The 15222-nt window shown below is 39.9% G+C and overlaps 1 protein-coding gene across 7 annotated transcripts in view; it reads right to left on the bottom strand.

The window, feature by feature from the left end:
- USP18 (ubiquitin specific peptidase 18) overlaps positions 1-15222 on the bottom strand; it is an 82959-nt gene continuing 67737 nt past the window's right edge. For 6 of the 7 annotated variants that reach the window (XM_064591822.1, XM_064591829.1, XM_064591824.1 and 3 more), the window contains 3 exons: positions 12688-12819; positions 8758-8807; positions 1-597 (listed from right to left, as the gene is read on the bottom strand). In XM_064591822.1, the coding sequence (XP_064447892.1) occupies positions 552-597; positions 8758-8807; positions 12688-12819 (228 nt within the window). In that variant the 3' untranslated portion in view covers positions 1-551. The remainder of the gene's footprint in view (positions 598-8757; positions 8808-12687; positions 12820-15222) is intronic. The other variant, XM_064591826.1, reaches the window with a different exon arrangement.

Raw genomic sequence — 15222 nt, 5'->3', positions numbered from 1 at the left:
TTTTGAGAAAAAGAACTTTATTCACGATGGTGCCTACCACACTATCTTATGGAGAGTAGGTGATCAATACATATTTGTCACATAAATGAATAACAGTGACAAAACACTTGACTTTTACAGAACTGATATGGGTTCTAAAGTTGTTTTAAATTATAAACAAAAATCATATTCTGCCAGTACATACCATACCATCATACTGGCTAAAATACTGAAATACTTCCCTACCAATGCTCCTTGCCACCTGAATGCCTCCCACTACCATTGTTGGCCTGTTTTCTCCTCCCCCAGGAACATCTGGGCTCCCGCACTCCCCTAACTAAAGAATTAATGTCTTCCACAGCGGGGAGCACTCAGGTCCCTGCCCCAGCCATATGGCCATATTCTGACTGATCAAGATATTTCAATAATTACCCCTTATTATATATAGTTTAACTACACAATTTGAAAATGAGGCTTCTTCTCACTGCAAAATCTCTTGCAAGAGTCAGCAGATCCAGGGATAGAAAGGAAAATGAAACTTTGTCAGTCTCTGAAGGTTTAGGGAACATCCCTTAGGACTCAATCTTCATGTAAACCAGAAGATAAGCAGTTTCTCTCCTAGAAAGAAAAAAAAATGCAACAGCATAACAGAAATGAAACATTCATAGTTAACTGACATATTATTAATTCATGATAGGACAAACATCAGAAAAGTTTCTGGTTGTTGGATCAAGTCTTTATCTATCCATCACCTCAGAAGGGAAAAAAATGGGTAACCTGGGAAAATAGACACTAAGCTTCTATTAGTTAACATCTGTATCAGGGGTTGACAAACTTTCAGCCCACAAGCCAAATCTAACCCTGTTTTTGCAAATAAATTTAACCAGAACACAGCCACACTCATTCATTCACATAGTGTCTGTGGCTGTTTTTGTGCTACAAGAACAGAGCTGAGTGGTTGCAACAGAGATTGTATGGCTCATAAAGCCTAAAATATTTACTCTCTGGCCCTTTACAGAAACAGTTTGCCAAACCCTGATTTAAATAATGGAAGAATTTCTGACAACCAGAAAGTGACAAAGAATGAGCATCTAAGGGAGATGTTCAGAAGAAAGAAAAGACAAAGATAAATAGAAGATTGTAAGAGGATTTCAAACACAAATTTTAGCTATTTCATTATTTTTCAAGTGATCAGGCCTACTACTGCAGCTAAAATCATTTCAAATATCATCTCTGGTATACAATGTCACCCCTAATCCAGAAACTCAACTGGAAAAACTTACAAAGTCTCTCTCCTTTAACTTCATCCAGAGGCACAGAGGTAAGATGGCAGAGGAGTGGGACCCTAATTTCATCTGGTCCTTGGAATTCAGCTATATAGCTATCAAATCATTCCTTTTTTTTAAATTTAAATTCAATTAGCCAAGGTATGGTACATCATTGGTTTTTGAAATAATGTTCGATGATTCATCAGATCAGTATAACACCCAGTGCTCATTGTATCGTTCTGAACACCTGTGAACTCAACTGGAGATCTAAGAAAAGAACTGCTGCAATTCTACAAATAGAAAAGTGACCACTTTTTGCAAGGTAGGAGGTGTGGAGAAGTGAATCTGAGGTGATATATGGGAAGATAAAACTCAGGGGGAGGAAGCCTCTATAGCTGGCTACCAGAAAGTGATATAAGCAGCGGAGTGTAAAATCAGAATTTTTAGAACTCTGTTACAGCGGAGGACATCCCTGCTTGAAAAGCGCTCATATGGCAAAGCAGGGCAGAATCCCAGGTGAGACGATATGGTCTCAGGATCCCCAGGGTCACAGATATAACAGGGTGCCTGAGTGTGGCAGAGTTCTCAAGCAGCAAGGAACCCGGCTGCAGAGAGCCCAGGAGTGGGTTTTCTGCTTGGTGTTGCCATAAACCTTGGACCGCTGCATGGTTGGGGGACCACTCTCGAAGCAGGGGTCCAGAAAAAGGCAAAACTGAGGCAAGAACCCCCTCCCTGCCCTGGGAGGAGCAGCATGGGTGTGCACCACAGGAGTCTGTAACAAATTTGGAGACTCAAAAGGGGGTCACATGCCTAAGATAAAAATGCTCCATCACAGGCTAGGTGAGCACTGCAGATGGAAACCAGGGAGACAAGAGTGATTGACTGCTTTTCCCTGAGGGCACACTGGGTAGTGGCGGGGCGGGGGTGGGGCGCAGTGCAAGCTTTCAACTCCAAGGCTGGAGATGGGGTCACCGTGATTTTCATTTTCATCCCCCAAATCAGTGCTGAAGCCTTCAGGGAACAAAACCCACACAGAGCAATCCAGAGCCATTTATACTGAGCTTAGCCCCCTTGGCAAGGGGGTGCAATACCGCCCAAGCAAAGACACGTTAGAATCAATGTAACAGGCCCCTCCCCCCAGAATATCAGCAAGAACATCTGGCTAATACCAAGTCTACTGACCATACAGTCCAGTGCTAGGAGAAAACCGTATGTAGAATTCATGGGTCTTTCTCATGATTCTTTAGTCTTTCACTTTTAAATTTTTTCCTTTTCACCTAATTTCTTATTTTATCAACTCTTTTTTAGGCGTTTTTAAATTTATACTTTTACATTTACATCTTACATATATTTACCATTTTTGGATTGCTTTCATTGTATTCAATTTTATTTTATTTTATTTTGTGTGTGTGTGTGTGTGTATATATATATATATGTTTTTTTCTTTACAAATTGGGATCTAGTTTCTTCTGATGAACAGACCAAAATACACCCAGGATCTAGTTTATTATTCTGTTTTGTTCATCTTCTGTTTTATTCTATTTTTTTTTTTGGCTTCTGATCTGATTAGTTTAGTGTATATTTTCCTGTATATTTGTCAGTGTATATTTAGAAAAATATTTTCCTATTTTTATCTTTTCTGCTCTCTTTCATCTATTCTTCTCTGGACACAATGACAATGCAGAAGAACTCAACCAAAAAAGAGAACAAGAGGCAGTACTCACTGACAGGGATTTAATCAATATGGATATAAGTAAGATGTCAGAACTAGAATTTTATAATAAAACAGAACTAGAACAATAATAAAGATACCAGAGGACTTGAAAAAAGCATAGAAGACATCAGAAAATCTCTTTCTGGAGAAACAAAAGAATTAAAATCTAATCAGGTTGAAATCAAAATGGTATGACTGAGATGCAATCCAAAATGGAGGCTCTAACTGCTGGGATAAATAATATAGTGATATAGAAGACAAAATTATGAAGAATAAAAAAGCTGAGAAAAAGAGATATAAACAACTATTGGATCACGAGGGAAGAATTCTAGAGATAAATGATACCATAGAGCAAAACAATATTACAATAATTGGGGTCCCAGGGGAAGAAGAGACAGACAGGGGGCAGAAGGTTTATTTGAGCAAAATACAGAGGAGAACTTCCCTAATCTGTGAAAGGAAGCAGGCATTCAAGTCCAGGAGGCCCAGAGAACCCCCCTCAAAATCAACAAAAATAGGTCAATACCTCAACATATAATGGTGAAGTTTGCACATTTCAGAGACAAACAGAAAACCCTGAAAGCAGCTCAGGACAACAGGTCCTTAATCTACAAGGGTAGAAACATAAGGCTGGCAGCAGACCTATCCACAGACCTGGCAGGCCAGAAAGGAGGGGCATGATATATTCAACATGCTAAAGGGGAAAAATATGCAGCCAAGAATACTTTATCCAGCAAGGCTGTCATTCAGAATGGAAGGAGAGATAAAGAGCTTCCAGAACAAACAGAAACTAAAAGAATTTGTGATCACTAAACCAGACCTGAAAGAAATATTAAAGGGGATCTTTTAAGTGAAGAGAGAGCCCAAAAGTAACAAAGTCAGAAAGAAAAGATGATCTAGAGAAACAGCAACTTTATAGTTAATACAATGGCACTCACTTCATATCTTGCAATAATTACTCTGAATGTAAATGGACTAAATGCTCCAATCAAAACACAGGGTATCAGAAAGGATAAAAACACAAGACCCATTGAAATGCTATCTATAAGAGACTTATTTTAGACCCAAAGACACCTCCAGATTAAAAGTGAGGAAGTGGAGAATCATTTATCATGCTAATGGATATCCAAAGAAAGCTGGAGTAGCAATCCTTATATCAGACAAAATAGATTTTAGACCAAAGACTGTAATAAGTGATGAAGAAGGGCACTCTATCATAATTAAAGGGTCTATCCAACAAGAAGATCTAGCAATTGTAAATCTTTATGCCCCTAGCTTGGAGCAGCCAATTAATAGGCCAATTAATAACAAAATTAAAGAAACACATTGATAATAATACAATAATAGGGGACTTTAACACCACACTCACAGCAATGGGCATATCATCTAAGCAGAATATCAACAAGGAAACAAGGGCTTTGAATGACACTCTGGACCAGATGAATGTCACAGATATATACAAAGCATTCCATCTTAAAGCAACAGAATACACATTCTGGAACATTCTCCAGAAGAGATCACATATTGGATCACAAATCAGGTTTCAACCAGTATCAAAAGAGTGGGATTATTCCCTGCATATTTTCAGACCACAGTGCTTTAAAACTTGAACTCCATCACAAGAGAAAATTTGGAAAGAACACAAGTATATGGAGGTCAAAGAGCATCGTACTAAAGATTATGAATGGTTCAACCATGAAATTAAAGAAGAATTTTTAAAAATTCATGGAAACAAATGAAAATGAAAATACAACTGCTCAAAATCTTTGGGATGCAGGAAAGACAATCCTAGAGGGAAGTACATAACAATACAGACCTTTCTCAATGAACAAGTCTCACATATAAAAGCTAAACTTACACCTAAAGGAGCTAGAGAAAGAACAGCAAATAAAGCCTAAAACCAGCAGGAGAAGAGAAATAATAAAGATTAGAGCAGAAATCAATGATAAGGAAAAAAAGAAAAGAGTAGGACAGATCAGTGAAATCAGGAGCTGATCTTTAAAAGAATAAGATCGATAAACCTCTAGCCAGACTTAACCAAAAAAGAGAGAGAGAGAGAGAGAGAAAGGCCACAAATTAATAAAATCATGAATGAAAGAGGAGAGATCACAACCTACACTAAAGAAATACAAACAATTATAAGACTATAGAGCAACAACATACCAACAAATTAGGCAATCTGGAGAAAAAGATGCATTCTTAGAAACATATAAACTACCAAAACTGAAACACAAAGAAATAGAAAACCTGATCAGACCCATAACCAGCAAGGAAATTGATGCAGTAATGAAAAAAACCTCCCAAATAACAGAGTCCAGGGCTGGATGTCTTCCCAGGTGAATTCTACCAAACATTTAAAGAAGAAATCATACCTATTCTTCTGTTTCAAAATATAGAAATGGAAGGAAAACTTCCAAACTCATTATAAGAGGCCAGCATTACCTTAATCCCCAAACCAAGGACCCCATCAAAAAGGAGAATTACAGACCAATATCCCTGACGAACATGGATGCAAAAATTTTCACCAAGATACTAGCCAATAGGATCCAACATTCAAAGGATTATTCACGAGGACCAAGAGGGATTTATTCCTGGGCTGCAAGGATGGTTCAACATCTGTAAATCAATCAATGTGATACACCACATTAATAAAGGAAAGAACAAGAACCATATGATTCGATTGATGCAGAAAATGCATTTGACAAAGTACAGCATCCTTTCTTGATTAAAACTCTCTACAATGTAGGGATAAAGGGAAATTCCCTCAATATCACAAAAGCCATATATAAAAAGCCCACAGTGAATATCATTCTCAATGGGGAAAAATGAGAGCTTTTCCCCTAAGGTCAGGTACATAACAGGGATGTCCACTCTCATCACTGTTGTTCAACATAGTACTAGAAGTCCTAGCCTCAGCAATCAGACAACAAAAACAAATAAAAGGCATCCAAATTGGCAATGAAGTCAAACTTTCACTCTTCACAGATGACATCATACTCTATGTGGAAAACCCAAAAGACTCCACAAAAAAACCTGCCAGAACTGATACAGGAATTCAGCAAAGTGGCAGGATATAAAATCAATGCATAAAAGTCCGTTGCATTTCAATACAGTAGCAATGAGGCAATAGGAATTGATCCCATTTCCAATTGCACCAAAACGTATAAATACCTAGGAATAAACCTAACCAAAGAGGTAAAGGATCTGTACTCTGAAAACTATAGGACACTTACAAAAGAAATTGAGGAAGACAAAAAGACATGGAAAAACGTTCCATGCTCATGGATTGGAAGAACAAATATTGTTAAAATGTCTATGCTCCCCAGAGCAATCCATCCACTCAATGCAAACCCTATCAAAATACCATCAACCCTATCAAAATACCATCAACATTGTGTTAGAAGAAATAATCCTAAAATGTGTATGGAACCAGAAAAGACCCCGAATAGCCAGAGGAATGTTGAAAAAGAAAACCAAACCTGGTGACATCACATGCTGGACTTCAAGCTATATTACAAAGCTGTAATCAAGATAGTATGGTATTGGCACAAAAACAGACACACAGATCAGGGGAACAGAATAAAGAGCCCAGAAATGGACCCTCATGTCTCTGATCAACTAATCTTTGACAAAGCAGGAAAGAATGTCCAATGGAAAAGAAGATAGTCTCTTCAACAAATGGTGCTGGGAACACTGGAAAGCCACATGCAGAAGAATAAAAATGGACCATTCTCTTACACCATGCACAGAGATAAACTCAAGGTGGATGGAAGACCTAATGTGAGACAGGAATTCATCAAAACCCTGCAGCAGAACACAGGCAGGATACTCTTGGACCTCAGCCCAGCAACTTCTTGCTAGATGCATCTCCAAAGGCAAGGGAAACAAAGGCAAAAATTACTTTTGGGACTTCATCAAGATAAAAAGCTTCTGCACAGCAAAGGAAACAGTCAACAAAGCTAAGAGGCAACCTACGGAATGGGAGAAGATATTTGCACATGTCTTATCAGATAAAGGGCTGGTATCCAAGATCTATAAAGAAATTCTCAAACTCAACACCCAAAAAAACAAATAATCTAGTCAAAAAAATGGACAGAAGACCTGAACAAACCTTCTCCAAAGAAGGCATACAAATGGCTAACAGACACATGAAAAAATGTTCAATATCACTAGCCATCAGGGAAATACAAATCAAAACCACAAGGAGATACAACCTTACACCATTTAGAATGGCCAAAATTAACAAGGCAGGAAACAACAAATGTTGGCAAGGATGCAGAGAAAGGGGAACCCTCCTACACTGTTGGTGGGAATGAAAGCTGGTACAGCCACTCTGGAAAACAGTATGGGGGTTCCTCAAGATGTTCAAAATTGAGCTACCCTATGACCCAGAGATTGCACTACTAGGTATTCACCCCAAAGATACAGATGTAGTGAAAAGGAGGGCCACATGAACCCCAACGTTCATAGCAGCAATGTCCACAATGGCCAAACTGTGCAAGGAGCCAAGATGCCCTTCAACAGATGAATGGATAAAGAAGATGTGGTTCATATATACAATGGAATATTACTCAGCCATCAGAAAGGATGAATACCCACCATTTGCATCGACATGGATGAAACTGGAGGGGATTATGCTAAGTGAAATAAGTCAAGCAGAGAAAGACAATTATCATATGGTTTCACTCATATGTGGACATAAGGAATAGAGTGGAGGACCATAGGGGAAGGGAGGGAAAACTGAATGGCAAGAAATCAGAGAGGGAGAGGAACCATGAGAGACTCTGGACTCCGGAAAACAATCTGAGATTTTCAGGGGGGTGGGGGGGATGGGGCAGCCGGGTGATGGGTATTAAGGAGGGCACATGTTGTGATGAGCATTGGGTGTTATATGCAACTAAGGAATCATTGAACACTACATCAAAAACTAATGATGCACTATACAGTGGCTAACAGAACAATGTTTTTTAAAAAGATGAAATAAATAAATAAACCCTTCATCCTGGGGCACCTGTGTGTCTCAGTCAGTTAAGTGTCTGCCTTCAGCTAAGGTCATGATCCCAGTGTCCTGAGATCGAGTCCTGCATCAGACTCCCTGCTCAGTGGGTAGTCTGCTTCTCCCTCCCCCTCTGCCTGCCACTCCCCCTGCTTGTGCTCTCTCTCTCTAAATAAATTTTTTTAAAAATCTTAAAAAAAAACCCTTCATCTGGCTTCTCTAGCTGCCCCCCTGTAGTTGTTGATTTTTAAAAACATATTTATAGCTATTTACTAAATGCAAGCCAGTGTACCGGACAAAGAGAAAGAATGATCCTTTATCCCAAATAGCTCATGGTCTAATATAAAAGAAAGTTATATATGAAAACAATTACAAATAGGGTGGTCCTTGCTATAAAGGACGTATGTTTAAAGTGCAGGGCAAGCATATGAGAAGCCCCTACAAATCTTCCAGCGTCAATCAGTGCAGGCTTTACAGAGTAGGAAAAGCCATGAGCAGAGATATAAAAGCATGAGTGGGTGTTTGCCTCAACAATAAACTAGGAGAGGAGAAACAGACCAGGAATTGCATGTGCAAGCAATGGAGGATATGATGTTTGGGGAGTAGTTATACTTTAGTATTATTGGCATCTAAATTGTGAAAAATGCATGGTACGGTGAGATGTGTAATGAGAGATGAGGCTGAACACCTAGTCACTGGAGAGTTACCCAAATACAAGTGGCAGCTGAATCCATGGGAGTTTCATACAGCAATAAGAACCCTGTGTAAACTCATTGGGTTTCCATCACTCAAACACTTACCAGCGGTAGTTATGATTTCCATAAGTACACTGGATGTCTTCCCAGGATACCTAGAAGTACATAAATAGATGAAGTGAAGCATCCAGCTGACATCTGTTAAGCACCCGGAGAGTATGGGGTGCTACAATTTACCCTCCCTCACTCATCCAGACAAACCCACCCCTGTACCTCTCAAGACCTGGATCATCCGGTGATAGGATGCCATGTTTGTTTGTTTTTTTAATTCTTATGTTAATCCCCATACATTACATCATTAGTTCTAGATGAAGTGTTCCATGATTCATTGTTTGTGCATAACACCCAGTGCTCCATGCAGAATGTGCCCTCCTCAATACCCACCACCAGGCTAACCCATCCTCCCACCCCCCTCCCCTCTAGAACCCTGTTTGTTTTTCAGAGTCCATCATCTCTCATGGTTCGTCTACCCCTCCGATTTCCCCCGCTTCATTCTTCCCCTCCCGCTACCTTCTTCTTCTTCTTTTTTTTTTTTCTTAACATATATTGCATTATTTGTTTCAGAGGTACAGATCTGAGATTCAACAGTCTTGCACAATTCACAGCGCTTACCAGAGCACATACCCTCCCCAGTGTCTATCACCCAGGCACCCCATCCCTCCCACCCCACCTCCCACTCCAACAACACTCAGTTTGTTTCCTGCGATTAAGAATTCCTCATATCAGTGAGATCATATGATACATGTCTTTCTCTGTTTGACTTATTTCACTCAACATAATACCCTCCAGTTCCATCCACGTCGTTGCAAATGGCAAGATCTCATTCCTTTTGATGGCTGTATAATATTCCATTGTATATATATAACACATCTTCTTTATCCATTCATCTGTCCATGGACATCTTCGCTCTTTCCAGAGTTTGGCTATTGTGGACATTGCTGCTATAAACATCGGGGTGCACGTACCCCTTCAGATCCCTACTTTTGTATCTTTGGGGTATATACCCAGTAGTGCAATTGCTGGATCATATGGTAGCTCTATTTTCAACTTTTTGAGGAACCTCCATACAGTTTTCCAGAGTGGCTGCACCAGCTTGCATTCCCACCAACAGTGTAGGAGGGTTCCCCTTTCTCCACATCCCCACCAACATCTGTCGTTTCCTGACTTGTTAATTTTAGCCATTCTGACTGGTGTGAGGTGGTATCTCATTGAGATTTTGATTTGGATTTCCCTGATGCTGAGCGATATTGAGCACTTTTTCATGTGTCTGTTGGCCATTTGGATGTCTTCTTTGGAAAAATGTCTGTTCATGTCTTCTGCCCATTTCTTGGTTGGATTCTTTGTTCTTTGGGTGTTGAGTTTGATGAGTTCTTTATAGATTTTGGATACTAGCCCTTTATCTGATATGTCATTTGCAAATATCTTCTCCCATTCTGTCGGTTGTCTTTTGGTTTTGTTGACTGTTTCCTTTGCTTTGCAAAAGCTTTTTATCTTGATGAAGTCCCAATAGTTCATTTTTGCCCTTGCTTCCCTTGCCTTTGGCGATGTTTCTAGGAAGAAGTTGCTTCGGTTGAGGTCAAAGAGGTTGCTGCCTGTGTTCTCCTTTAGGATTTTGATGGACTCCTGTCTCACATTGAGGTCTTTCAACCACTTGGAGTCTATTTTTGTGTGTGGTGTAAGGAAATGGTCCAGTTTCATTCTTCTGCATGTGGCTATCCAATTTTCCCAACACCATTTATTGAAGAGACTGTCTTTGTTCCATTGGACATTCTTTCCTGCTTTGTCGAAGATTAGTTGACCATAGAGTTGAGGGTCCATTTCTGGGCTCTCTATTCTGTTCCATTGATCTATGTGTCTGTTTTTGTGCCAGTACCATGCTGTCTTGATGATGACAGCTTTGTAATAGAGCTGGAAGTCCGGAATTGTGATGCTGCCGGCTTTGCTTTGCTTTTTCAACATTCCTCTGGCTATGCGGGGTCTTTTCTGGTTCCATACAAATTCTAGGATTATTTGTTCCATTTCTTTGAAAAAAGTGGATGGTATTTTGATGGGGATTGCATTGAATGTGTAGATTCCTCTGGGTAGCATTGACATCTTCACAATATTTGTTCTTCCAATCCATGAGCATGGAACATTTTTCCATTTCTTATGTCTTCCTCAATTTCTTTCATGAGTATTTTATAGTTTTCTGAGTACAGATCCTTTGCCTCTTTGGTTAGATTTATTCCTAGGTATCTTATGGTTTTGGGTGCAATTGTAAATGGGATCGACTCCTTAATTTCTCTTTCTTCTGTCTTGTTGTTGGTGTATAGGAATGCCACTGACTTCTGTGCATTGATTTTATATCCTGCCACTTTACTGAATTCCTGTATGAGTTCTAGCAGTTTTGGGGTGGAGTCTTTTGGGTTTTCCACATAAAGTATCATATCATCTGCAAAGAGTGAGAGTTTGACTTCTTCTTTGCCAATTTGGATGCCTTTGATTTCTTTTTGTTGTCTGATTGCTGTGGCTAGGACTTCCAATACTATGTTGAATAGCAGCGGTGATAGTGGACATCCCTGCCGCGTTCCTGACCTTAGGGGGAAAGCTCTCAGTTTTTCCCCATTGAGAATGATATTCGCTGTAGGTTTTTCATAGATGGCTTTATGATATTGAGGTATGTACCCTCTATCCCTATACTCTGAAGAGTTTTGATCAAGAAAGGATGCTGTACTTGGTCAAAAGCTTTTTCTGCATCTATTGAGAGGATCATATGATTCTTGTTCTTTCTTTTGTTAATGTATTGTATCACATTGATTGATTTGCGGATGTTGAACCAAGCTTGCAGCCCAGGGATAAATCCCACTTGGTCATAGTTAATAATCCTTTTAATGTACTGTTGGATCCTACTGGCTAGTATTTTGGTGAGAATTTTTGCATCCATGTTCATCAGGGATATTGGTCTGTAGTTCTCCTTTTTGATGGGGTCTTTGGTTTTGGGATCAAGGTAATGCTGGCCTCATAAAATGAGTTTGGAAGTTTTCCTTCCGTTTCTATTTTTTGGAACAGTTTCAGAAGAATAGGTATTAATTCTTCTTGAAATGTTTGGTAGAATACCCCTGGGAAGCCATCTGGCCCTGGGCTTTTGTTTTTTGGGAGATAGGATGCCATGTTTATGAAGCCTCTTTTATACCCTGTTTCCTCTATTTAAACTTGATTGTGCTTGGTTCTAACTTACATATATCTAACTCTTCTTGCTTTCTGTAAATTTCCCAGAGCATGAAGACACCAAAAAACCTAGACACTGAGCTAAGTGAACTCTCACAGGGCTATACATCAGATGGGGACTTCATGCAGAAAAGGACTTTAAGCAGAATCAGACCTATAAACAGAACAAATCGATGGTTGCCAGAAGGGAGGCAGGGATGGGCAAAATGGGTGAAGAAGAGTGAAAGATACAGGCTTCCAGTTATGGAATAAATAAGTCACAGGAATAAAAGGACACCTGTGTTTCTCAGTCAGTTAAGCATTCGACTTGATTTCAGCTCAGGTCATGGTCTCAGGGTTGTGAGATGGAGCCCCACATAAGGGCTCTGTGTGGAGCCTGCTTGGGATTCTCTCCCTATGCCCCACCCCCGCTTGTTCTTTCTCTCTCTTTCTCAAAAAGAAAAAGGCACAGCATAAGGAATATAGTCAGTGATACTGTGATAGCATTGTACAGTGACAGATGGTAGCTACACTTGCAGAGAGCACAGCATAATGTATAAACATGTTGAATCACTATATTGTACACCTGGAACTAAGGTAACATTGTGTCAACTATACTTGAATTTAAAAAAGCTTTTTATAGGGAAAAGGACTGTTTAAAGTCCCCCACACACAGAGAGAACTGGCCCACAATGTATCCTGACCTTGAGGACCCATCTAGTCCTGGGCTCAGAATCTATTAGAGGTGGCTAATCCAGGACAAGAGGAAATTTTGGATGATGTTCTCACCCAAGAAACACTGGAATCGTTGAAGCAGAACCATTTTCCATCCACAGAATTCTGGATATAGGCACAGTAATGACCAAAATCAGCTGCCCCCACATGGGCAACCACAGCAAAGAGCTCGTACTGTCTTCCAAGCTGGAAGGACACAAGGCACAAAATTATTCACCCATCATCTCTCCTTTTCTAACCATAGTCTAAAATAAAGACACATTATTTCATCACATTTATTTAGTGCCCACTCTGTACCAGGCAATGGTACTTCAAGGGGGCTAGAAAATAGTCCTTGAACTCAAGAATCTCACAATTAATTAAGTCACAATTATAATGCCATGCCCCCCAAAAGGAGAAGGAATAATCATCTGAGAAAAGCTCCCCAGAGAGGACATGTCTGAATTGATCTTGAAGGATGAACAAGACTAGCAGATAAGTTCTAGGTAGGGAGTATACTCGAATGGACCCCAAAATTGCAAAGACTTGGCAGCATAGCAGAACAGAGCATGTTGAGGAAATGGGAGTCAGAGAGGGTGCTGGGAAGTCACAAGATATGTGGCTACAAAGGTTAAGTCAAGAATTAGAACTTTAGGGGTGCCTAGGTGGTCCAGTTGGTTAAATGTCTGCCTTTGGCTTGGGTCATGATCCAGGGGTCCTGGGATCATGCCCGTGTCAGGCTCCCTGCTCAGTGGGGAGCCTGTTTCTCCCTCTGCCCCTCCCCCTGCCCGTGCTTTCTCTCAAGTAAATAAATAAAATCTTAAAAAAAAAGAATTAGAACTTTATTGCTTTATAGTTTCAAGCTGTTTATTTAAATTTCAGTTAGTCACACCAAAAGGATATGGAGAAGGAACAGTAAATAAAGCCTAAACCAAGCAGGAGAAAAGAAATAATAAAGATTAGAGCAGAAATCAATGAAATAGAAACTAGAAGAACAGTAGAACAGATCAACAAAACTAGAAGCTGGTTCTTTGAAAGAAGTGATAAGATCAATAAATGTCTGGCCACACTTATCCAAAAGAAAAGAGGAAGGACCCAAATTAATAAAATCATGAATTAAAGGGGAGAAATCAGAAGCTATATGCCAACAAACTAGGGAATCTGGAAGAAATGGATGCATTCCTGGACACTTATAAACTACCAAGACTGAAACAGGAAGGAAAAGACAATCTGAACAGAGCAATAACCAGCAAGGAAATTGAAACAGTCATCAAAAATCTCACAAAAAACAAGAGCCTAGGGCCAGATGGCTTCCCAGGGGAATTCTACCAAATATTTAAAGAAGAAATCATACCTATTCTTCTGAAGCTGTTCCAAAAAAATAGAAATGGAAGGAAAACCTCCAAACTCATTCTATGAGGCCAGCATTACCCTGATCCCCAAAAGAGACAAAGATCCTACGGAAAAGGAGAATTACAGACCAATATCCCTGATGAACATGGATGCCAAAATATTCACCAAGATCCTAGCCAACAGGACCCAACAGTACATGAAAAGGATTATTGACCACGACCAGGTGGGATTTTTTTCCTGGGATGCAAGGGTGGTTCAACATTCACAAAGCAATCAACGTGATAGATCACATTAACAAAAGAAGAGACAAGAACCACATGATCCTCTCGATGCAGAATAAGCATTTCACAAAATACAGCATCCTTTCCTGATTAAAACTGTTCAAATACAGGGATAGAGGGAACATACCTCAACACCATAAAGCCATCTTTGAAAAGCCCACTGCACATATCATTCTTAATGGGGGAAAACAGACTTTTTCCCTTGAGGTCAGAAACATGACAGGGATGACCACTGTCACCACTTTTGTTCAACACAGTACTAGAAGTCCTAGCCTCAACAATCAGACAACAAAAAGAAATAAAATGCACTCAAATTGGCAAAGAGGGGCGCCTGGGTGGCTCAGATCGTTAAGTGTCTGCCTTCGGCACAGGTCATGATCCCAGGGTCCTGGGATCAAGCCCCACATCAGGCTCCTGGCTCAGCGAGGAGCCTGCTTCTCCCTCTCCCTCTGCCCCTCTCTCTGCTCATGCTTTCTCTGTCTCTATCTCTGTGTCTCAAATGAATAAATAAAATCTTTTTAAAAATGGCAAAGAAGAAGTCAAACTCTCTCTCTTCGCAGACAACATGATACTTAATGTGGAAAACCCAAAAGACTCTACCCCAAAATTACTAGAACTCATAGAGCAATTCAGCAATGTGGCAGTATACAAAACCAATGCACGGATCAGTTGCATTTCTATACACTAACAATGTGACTGAAAGAAGAGAAATTAAGGAATTGATTCCATTTACAATAGCACCAAAAACCGTAAGTTACCTAGGAATAAACCTAACCAAAGAGGTAAAGGATCTATACTCCAAAAACTACAGAACAGTTATGAAAGAGATTGAGGAAGACACAAAGAGATGGAAAAACATCCCATGTTCGTGGACTGGAAGAATAAACATTGTGAAAATGTCTATGCTGTCCAGAGCAAGCTACACATTCAATGCATCCCTTTAAAATCCCATTGAGAGGGGAGGAGCAAGATGGCA

This window comes from Mirounga angustirostris, unplaced genomic scaffold (genome assembly GCF_029215605.1).
Source record: "Mirounga angustirostris isolate CCGP_5_RB_7025 unplaced genomic scaffold, mMirAng1.0.hap1 SCAF_5, whole genome shotgun sequence".
Taxonomy (NCBI): domain Eukaryota; kingdom Metazoa; phylum Chordata; class Mammalia; order Carnivora; family Phocidae; genus Mirounga; species Mirounga angustirostris.
The sequence above is the reverse complement of the archived record's forward strand: the minus strand, read 5'-3'. Positions and strand labels throughout refer to the sequence as shown.